Source organism: Panulirus ornatus, chromosome 66 (assembly GCF_036320965.1).
Source record: "Panulirus ornatus isolate Po-2019 chromosome 66, ASM3632096v1, whole genome shotgun sequence".
In the NCBI taxonomy this organism is placed as follows: domain Eukaryota; kingdom Metazoa; phylum Arthropoda; class Malacostraca; order Decapoda; family Palinuridae; genus Panulirus; species Panulirus ornatus.
Window position 1 is genome coordinate 17,781,457 of NC_092289.1, and position 9,542 is coordinate 17,790,998.

Here is a 9,542-nt window from a genome sequence, read left to right on the forward strand (position 1 = left end):
TATACTTTGTATAAGTAGATTAGAAGGGGCAGATACTATCTTTCCTTGTCATCAGAGGGAAATTGATTGCTCTTTTTCATGAAGATGAATATCATTTAGGCTGAAATCTAACATTAATGCTAAATATAGGCAGTGTGTCAGATTCAGCGCATGCTGATAGATATTCCAGGCACAGTTGGAATGTTTATTAAGTATGTTCACTGCCACAAAGAAACAATGCATTTTGCTCATCGAACTCTGTGAAGAATCATTACATTTAGTCCATTGCTGTGCTGATTTTATTACTGAATGTCAACACTTCTCTATTTGCTACAGATATTTTGGCCAAAAAATAGTACAACACATTGCAACATTTACAAACTGAATTGCTGACTAGAATATGACCCTGTAATATAGAAATATTTACATCATTTTCGTATGGTATATAAAACTCAGTTAGGATAAGATGACATTGAAATAGGGAAGATAAGATCTTATGATACAGTAGTAGATTTAGTTTAGATATGATGAGAAAAATTGCTTTCTCAAAAGTTGTATTAATTGATTGTTACCAAAAAGACATGTTATAAAGATATTGTGAAAGCTGTACATTAATATGTTTTTTTTATGGACGATGTGCAGAATTAAATTATTTTGGGAAGATAGATTTTTATATCCACACTGATACTTTGTGATTTTAAGGGCATCTAAATGTTAAAACTTTTACATCGTAAGTCTTGGTTCCATTTCTGTGCCTTTCTAGATACTGAACATTTTCATGTTTGTTGCAGGTTTCCTAACTTCATTTCACTCTTTATATATGAAAGAATAATATGATATTGGGAGGAAAATGGTTAAAGTATACATCTAAGTATAAGAGGCCTGGAGGACACAGAAAGGACAGATAACCAAAGACCTGATGGTTCTTGATGAGGTTCTCTTTGGGAGGGGAGGAACATTAGTGTCCTGAGGTTGTACTTTTATTTGTAGTAAAGACAGAATAGTAAAGTAGAAGGCATCTGTGGGAATAGGATGAATTTCCTTCTCTAACTGCAGTGGGATTATTTTGGGGGGAGATATCAAGTATATATAAAGATATGGGTTAAATTCGTACTTTGAAAGAAGATACCCAAATATGTGATGTTTCTTCTTGAGCAGGCATATATACTAATGACATGTGAGCGAAGAACAACAATTTATGTGTTTTGTTTTTGAAATTATGGATAATGGACTTCTATGGTGTAGGGGTTAGCATTCATGACCATGATGCACTCATGAGCCGCCCAAGGTCAAGTGCATAGGTTCGAATCCTGGTTGTGGCAGCCTGTCAACAGTTAATCCAACTGTTCATCCACTTGTTCTTATTGTTTGTTGGTGTGAACTTGCAATTAAAACTAATAAAAAAGGGACAAGTAAATCTGCTCGCACATATAAGTTTACCAAACTACTTCCTGAGGAAATCTTTATAGAGAGAATATATTAAAAATATCGAGAAAAATATAATGAAAATAGTCATTGGAGATGATTAATAACAAACATGTTATTCGACTTACAAGGAGAACAATGAAAAAATAATGAACAAAGACTAAACCATGGCTAACGACTACTTATGTGTTGAATGTGGCTAATAGCAAAATCCCACCCAACTGATCAAAGTGAATTCTATAGCAAATATCATTAAAAGGCCAGGCCATATTCCTCAAAAAAATACGTAATCTTAATTTTTTTTTCTTAAGCGACCAATAAATTTCCCGCCATTAGTCAGTAGTTTTGGGGAAGGCAAGGAGGCAAGTGTGTGTGTGATTCAGCTTTGAAAGTTTACTGATAGCTTCAAAAGCGTATACTAACCATCGTTGGAGAATAGTGAATATCAGTGGAGTATTAACGTAAGCCCAACTGGTCAAGTATTGATATTAGGAATGGGAGATAAGGTTAAATGTGCACCGCCCAATTTGAGGATGGACGACTTGCTGGGTACAGTCAGCGACTATGGCGCTGAACTCGCCGTTATGGTAAGTCACTCGAAATTGGAGGCCCATGATGAGATTATTTTCTTGTCTGAATGACAAGTGTAATAATGATTTGTTGCTTATCTTTGTGGTTAACTTAACACTTAACAATGGCGGCAGATCTGGAATGATATTGAACGCCAGCGGAACTATGAATATTGATGATATTAATCACATTACCTTTATAGAAAATCAAGTGATTAATTAAAATCCAAGTCTAACAAATGCAGGTCGTTGGAAGTGTAACAAAGACTATATTAACATCAATTTGTATTATACGTTCTTTGAGATCAGTGGAACACGTTTTTTTAAAGGTCTCAGACGTCAATAAGGGAAACTATTAGTTTTAAAATAAACCAGTTCCCAAACGTTAGTCAGGAAAGCCAAGAATGTTCTCAAATTAGGTTTAGAAAATCTTAAAGAGGTTCCCAATGTAGGTAGAGTCAAGGCTCATAGTCTGGTCTTTAAGTAGGTAAAGTCAAGGTTCATAAGTGGAGTCTTTAAGTAGGTAAAGTCAAGGCTCATAGTCTGGTCTTTAAGTAGGTAAAGTCAAGGCTCATAGTCGAGTCTTTAAGTAGGTAAAGTCAAGGCTCATAGTCTGGTCTTTAAGTAGGTAAAGTCAAGGCTCATAGTCGAGTCTTTAAGTAGGTAAAGTCAAGGCTCATAGTCGAGTCTTTAAGTAGGTAAAGTCAAGGCTCATAGTCGAGTCTTTAAGTAGGTAAAGTCAAGGCTCATAGTCGAGTCTTTAAGTAGGTAAAGTCAAGGTTCATAAGTGGAGTCTTTAAGTAGGTAAAGTCAAGGCTCATAGTCGAGTCTTTAAGTAGGTAAAGTCAAGGCTCATAGTCTGGTCTTTAAGTAGGTAAAGTCAAGGTTCATAAGTGGAGTCTTTAAGTAGGTAAAGTCAAGGCTCATAGTCGAGTCTTTAAGTAGGTAAAGTCAAGGCTCATAGTCGAGTCTTTAAGTAGGTAAAGTCAAGGCTCATAGTCGAGTCTTTAAGTAGGTAAAGTCAAGGCTCATAGTCGAGTCTTTAAGTAGAAGAAATCGTCGGTCTACCAGGCAAGAATATGGCTGTCATTCTAACAATGAAATTAATTCTTTTGTCTTTAATCCTAAGTTCATCGTAGAATACATATCCCTAACCCCAAAAAAGAATGCTCATGTTTACTTCCAAATTGTCAGGTTATTTTTTTTTTATCATCATTAACGACAGCAAATCTGACTTTGTTATAGTCTGTGTCATCCACTGGACACAGACGTTGAAGAACATTATTTGTCCATTTTCCGTTCATTGTACATTAAGACATATCTAAGCTTTCCCTCATGAAGAACGCACAGTAACTAATGGCAAAAATGAAGAGATTTCGTCATACTTCATTTATCTTTCTGGTTTTGTATGATTTATATTGGCATTGTGTCCGTCGTAATGATTGTCAGCTGTTGGCACAACTAGGATGCTCTATAATAACTTGAGTTTATTCAGTTTATTCGGTTTATTCAGTCATCTTAGACATTGGTGTAAAGGTATACTGTTCAACAGTTCGTGTTTATGACTGGCTTTAAACTCTAGTAGGACCTCCGATGAGTATTTAAGATTGAGAAACTAGCCAACGAGTACTGAGCCATTTGCATAGTGAGAGTGTAAATGGGTCTTAGAATTTTATCTTTTAAACACCCGGTTGGTGGATGTAACTTACCTTGATGGGCCTAAAAGCCCAAACAACCAACCAACCAACGAGTAAAATTAAGAACCATGTATTTCAGTTTTTATTCTACAGCAAAGAAATGTATTGGTAACTTGATAGCCATCCACTCCTCTGTTTTGGTTTTAAATCCACCCAATGCTGTTAAGATGACAGCCTTATATATTTAAATGTCTATGCACTTTTTGGTTGCACACTTGAGAAATATATATCGTATCCAAAAGCAGTAAAACCTGAATGTTAGGAACATTTTGAGTTATGCCATTTGGCTGCATATAATTAAAATAACCTGGATGTAAAGGCCACTTAAAGGTAGTTATACAAGACGTTATACATGACTGACGGTAATTTTGTTCTGGATAAATCGTGTGTCACCGGCGTTGAAGTACTGAAATTAACTTAAGGAATTCAATTCAGCAGCTCCTTTTTTTTCTTTTAAGACCATGATTTATATTACAAACGCAGCTGCGTTTTTTTTTTTTTAAGACCATGATTTATATTACAAACGTAGAGGGAAAAAAGATAAAATTGCTTCGGAAGACCATTGTAGATGTAGTTCCAAACAAAAATGATAATTTCATGTGAAATGAAAACTTGTATTGCGCCATTTATATTACTGAATAATGATTAGTGGGTGTGAGAAGAATTTTTTTTTTATAATTTCCTACAGTATTTGTGCAGTACTGGGAAGCCCCGAGAGTGAGTTCTGCTCTTGTGAAGTTCCATATCTTGTGTGTGTGTGTGTGTGTGTGTGTGTATGCTGTCCGATGTAAGAAAAAAAAAAAAAAGACGTGGCCCCTCATAACGTGACCAGTCAGACCGTATTCCTGGAGTCCAAATTAACCTTTATTGATGTGTCCAAAAATGACAGCAGCATAATGGTATCTTTGATGGACTTCACACATCAGGGATACTAGGAAAGATGTGTTCAGCTGACTGTTAAATATGTTATCACATGCATATTAATGAGGTGCATGTGCTCCGTTTTTATTTGACTTTTACCCTCATGTTGGAGTAGGTAATGATGATATTGTAATTTATACCTGATGATATTTCTATTATCTTCACCGTCGTTGTCGTCGTCTTTACGAGTGTTATTAGTGCGAGTAGCTTATTGATAAGTGTGTTAACGGGTATTACAGAATCAACGAATAGAGGAGACGTGTGCCCGCAAGACTGAGCTGCAAAGGACGCTGGAGATGAAGAGGGAACGCACTGCAGCGCTGCGTGCTGAGGTCCATGCCCTCCGTGGTGAGTCAGTCCACTTGCGCTTCAGTACGTTGGCGAGAGTGAAACAAAAAAAGAGGCGATGAAAAAGGTGAAAAAATAGAATTTTGAGGCTGGAAGGGTAGGGAGAGAGGTAGAAGACGAGAATACTCATATACTCCACTTGTTCACTCTGCTTTCGTATTCGGCACACCGTTTATTTCCTCATCATACCTTATCTAATTACCTTGAGCAATTCTTTACTCAACATTCTGCCTTTTGTATTTCTTCCAACCTTCTTATGCATAGCCCATCTCTTCAGTATACCCACATGCGTCAGCAGTATCCTCTCTCATTTTGCTTTCCTCATCCTTCCCCTTATTAGTAGTACATTCCTCTAACTCGCCGAATCATGACCCCAATCACTCACCTGCGTTCAAAACTCTTCCCCTAATCTACTCACCCTTATGAAAATTCATAGCATACCCAAATTCATCACACCATAGTTACCGTTGTACTTTCTAACATTTCTTCTATTTGTGATCTATGAGTGGGCTTATTTTACCATTACACTCGACCAACCTCCACTTACTACGTTGCTTACTACGTCCCCTGGTGTTCCACCGCAGTTAAGGAAGGCGAGCTGGAGGAGCAAGAGAAGGTGCAGCTAAACCGGATCGAGAAGAGCAACTCGGTCTTGAAGGACTCCAACGCCAAATTAGACAAGACTCGAGAACGGGAGACGGAACTGCGCAAACAGATAGTCCAAAAAGTGTAAGAAGGGACCGTCCTTGCTGCTTGTTTGGTTAGGAATGGTGTGTAACGTAGTTTTGCACAGGTTCGGGAAACTAGGAGTACAACTGTTCATCATACTAGGAATATTGTGTTGAGAATTCCTTGTACTTAGTCACTGAAACTAGGAATGATGTGTTGTCATCTATTCATAAAACTAGGATATGGGAAGAGTGCTCCTTTGTGAAACGTGAATGTTAAGTACATTTTTTCTTCGTGAAACTAGAGAACTGTGTATCGAGGGTATGCCTCGTGAAACTAGAGAACTGTGTATCGAGGGTATTCCTCGTGAAACTAGAGAACTGTGTATCGAGGGTATTCCTCGTGAAACTAGAGAACTGTGTATCGAGGGTATTCCTCGTGAAACTAGAGAACTGTGTATCGAGGGTATGCCTCGTGAAACTAGAGAACTGTGTATCGAGGGTATTCCTTGCCTTTTGTATGAAGTTAGGATTTGTAAGTATTCCTTGCCTTCTGGCTGTGAATTAAGAATTATGTCATGAATATTTCTGGTCTTTTATACGTGAACCTAGAAGTAATGTAAAATACTACGTGCCCCTTTTTACGCTCCCTTGGAAACAATGTTTATGTTTAATGTTCTCCTTTGTTAGGAGACCATCCAGAAGTGCAGACGAGTATTGTTTTAAATGGGAATGGTATCAGTCACTTTCAGTGTCATTCATAGACAGTGGAAATAGTGTAAATATTAGCTCTCTGCCCCATCCCAGGCGCTCATTCCGAAAGCATAATTACCATATTAACAAATACACTGTTGAGTTCTTTGTTCTTTCGTAGAATGAATGTGTAAAACCAATTTAAGCACCAAGAAAGGTGACTACACTCTCTTAAGCCGTATTATCATTCGGTAGTCTTGATATTTTAAACTTTTATAGCCATTACGGCGTTCAAATATCCTAATATTTAGATTAATGTCATGTACAACACGTGTCTTATAGATCTCCATGATATGTTGTGAACTGCTGCATCTTGTATGTTGAGAAATGCAGTACAGTTACTTTCAGTACTAATGCGTTCATCAGTGTATGAGGACCACAAGCATGTATGAGAATTAGATATACTGTGGACTCATCCCCATGAATATATTGATTGAGCATAATGATTTTTCCCCTTTTGTAGGAGTGAGTTTGAAGCTGACAGTCGTAGCATTGCTCTAAGGTTTCAGTCCTTGCAGCTCGTGGACGAGGTAAAATCCTTCATTGTTTTCGTCAATTTTAAGTTTTGTAGTCTTTTGGTCAGGATGTCTTTTCTTGCTTTCGTGTGTACTGATCATACGTTATTTTTTGACGATTTAAGTCTAGTAGTGTATGTGTGTGTGTGTGTGTATGTGTGTGTGTACAAGCTGAATATATTGCTGTGGCTTACAAAATAGACGGCAGTTCCTCGAAACATTTGCATTTATTTTTGTACTTTATGGTAGCGACATCTTTTAAAGAATGGCCCAACCCACTCACATACACATGTATTACATACCTCGCAAACGCGGGAGACAGCGACAAAGCAAAATAAAAAAAAAGAATATATATATATATATATATATATATATATATATATATATATATATATATATATATATATATATATATGATTTGTGTTTAAGATATGATTTTGCATATTATTCTCGTGTTCTTGAGTGTAACATCCTCGTAGCATTTTACTTGATGAGTAATGAATTTTACTCTGGCTTGTGCGTAAGGATGAGAGGTGTGGGTCGAACGTGAACATAGTGACTGAAGCCGATGTCTCAGAACTTCAGAAGGAAGTGGCAAGGCTAGAAGCCGAAGTTACGACCTTCTCCACATCCCGCTCTGGTCTACCACATGACGAGCTGAAAGACCTTGTGTAAGTTATTTCCCCTCGTTATTTATGTTTAGTAAACCTCGTTAAACGGTGGTGCGTTATTTTGTTCTTCAATTCACTCTCAAACAAAGTTAATTTAGGGTGACTAATGTCTATATATTTCATTGACAAATATAAGAGTAGAGGGTGATTTCATATATCTCTCTACATTTTGTATTGTAGGCGAGAGGTTAAGGTCAAGTTACAAAACCTGAAGAAACTTAATCAAGATTTAGTGGAGGAGGAAGCCTCACTCAGGAATATGTTGCACCAACTGCAAGAAGGAAGCTCTTCATAAGAGACTATGGTTCCGTTTGAAAACCCAAGTCAGTCTAGACGACAAATTGCTGCTTTACTGTTGACCAAAAAATTATCTTACATTGCCTACATCTTTCATCATTCATAATCTATTTCATGACCTGAGAATGTATAAGCTTTTTTTCTCTCTCTCGTAACATTGACTATATAGTGATTTATTATCCTGTATTGGCTAGAGTAATTTTCCACTCGCAAAACTGTTTTACCTCATTTCCAATCTTCATTCCGATTTGGTAGTCTCGTTTATAGTATATTACATCTTGACGCTTGTAATTATAGATATAAAGAATAGCACTCTATACAAAAATTCTTCCAGTTGTATACAGTATATTGCCTTTTTCATTGCAAGGTTAGAATCATCACCATGCGTCCCATGCAGCAAAATTCTCACTTGCATATCACACAGATCCAGTTGGATCGATAGAAACGAGTTCATTTTGTTTCAGGTCTTTGTAAACTGAAACAGCTGCCTTAATCTACCCATAAGAAATACAGTAAGAATTCGTGACAAGAATAGGATAGACAACAATGTAGACTACGTAAAGGGAAAAAAGAATCGATGAATTATAAAAGGCAGAAAAACGTAGAGTATAAAATAGATTTTTGGGGGGGCAAAACTGTAATTGAAAAGATGTGGGAGTCAGGTTTTTGGAATCGTTAACATGCAAAAGATATGGACACATGCAAAGATTAACCTCTTTTCTCAAGTTTGGTATAATATGGTCCGTTATTATCGCCTGTTTGTATATTTGAGGGTAAAAGTTGAGATGGAAATTCGACCATAGAAATAAATGTTTAGAAATTTATAAAAAAAAAAAAAGTGGAATGTGATAGATAGGGCTCAAAGATGGATGCATTGATGATGTTAGGGAAAACATTCCTTGATCTAAAGAGAGTGAGAGGTAATGGATGGCAAGGAGGACAGAAGAGGTGAATACGTGTGTGAGAAGAGACTTTGTGGATGAAATTACACAGAAACGTGCTCTGTCCATGGGGTACGGAGATGCTATTCAAAACACCTATGTGTACACAGTATTAAGGAAGATGGTATATGCCACCTAAGTTGGGCATGGTGGATAGAGCCAGTGTGCTGTTGAATATATACGTGGATGAAGTTTAGTTAGATTCACATTATTTGTAGGTCGAAAACTGGCAGCTTATGTTTCTTGGAAGATTGATGGTTTACATAAAATCTGATGGATCGGGTTCTTGATCCTGGTGTGATTAGATATTGTTAACCAGGAATTTTTCTCGTTTCATTTATATTTTGTTACCAGTGATACTTTGATGGCATAAATACTTTGGTTTCCAGAGACAAGGTTCAGCAGTTTTATTACAGTTTTATCATTTATTGCTTATGACTTACACTTTTGTTTTTCGGTAAAATGTAATCATGTATAAGTGTTCTGTTCAGTTGTTTTCGTTTCTGTGTCTTCCATCTCAGCATCGTATGTGGCTAGGCACAGAATGCTCCATATTCTTATGTTAGCATAAGTATACATAGTTCAGAACATACTATTCATGGCATGGGCCATGTACTATGTCTTGATAATCACCTTTTTACTTTTGGTTGAAAGGAAAAGATCATATTCATATTCTGAAGTTTATTTACTGTTCCTAATTACCCTTACAGTGTTTCTTGTGTTGATTGATAGGAAGGTGTCCATCACTTGGATTAAAT

The 9,542-nt window shown here is 36.8% G+C and overlaps 1 protein-coding gene across 2 annotated transcripts; it reads left to right on the plus strand.

Annotated features, from left to right (window-relative positions):
• Window positions 1–1,757: 1,757 nt before the first annotated feature.
• Window positions 1,758–9,542, plus strand: LOC139746691 (uncharacterized). Of its 2 annotated transcripts, XM_071658133.1 has the most exons (6): window positions 1,758–1,991; window positions 4,831–4,939; window positions 5,524–5,668; window positions 6,824–6,890; window positions 7,401–7,546; window positions 7,727–9,542. In XM_071658133.1, the coding sequence occupies exons 1-6, from the start codon at window positions 1,899–1,901 to the stop codon at window positions 7,839–7,841; spliced, it is 675 nt and encodes a 224-aa protein (XP_071514234.1). In that variant the 5' UTR covers window positions 1,758–1,898; the 3' UTR covers window positions 7,842–9,542. The 2 variants fall into 2 exon arrangements, with proteins under 2 accessions (XP_071514234.1, XP_071514235.1); XM_071658134.1 differs by lacking the exon at window positions 6,824–6,890 and having other exon boundaries at window positions 5,524–5,666.

Coding starts and splice junctions, on each gene's coding strand:
- LOC139746691 (XM_071658133.1), top strand. CDS start 1,899: ATGGGAGATAAGGTTAAATGTGCACCGCCCAATTTGAGGATGGACGAC. Junction 6,891..7,400: donor CCTTGCAGCTCGTGGACGAG/GTAAAATCCTTC, acceptor CTTGTGCGTAAG/GATGAGAGGTGTGGGTCGAA. Junction 7,547..7,726: donor GACGAGCTGAAAGACCTTGT/GTAAGTTATTTC, acceptor TTTGTATTGTAG/GCGAGAGGTTAAGGTCAAGT.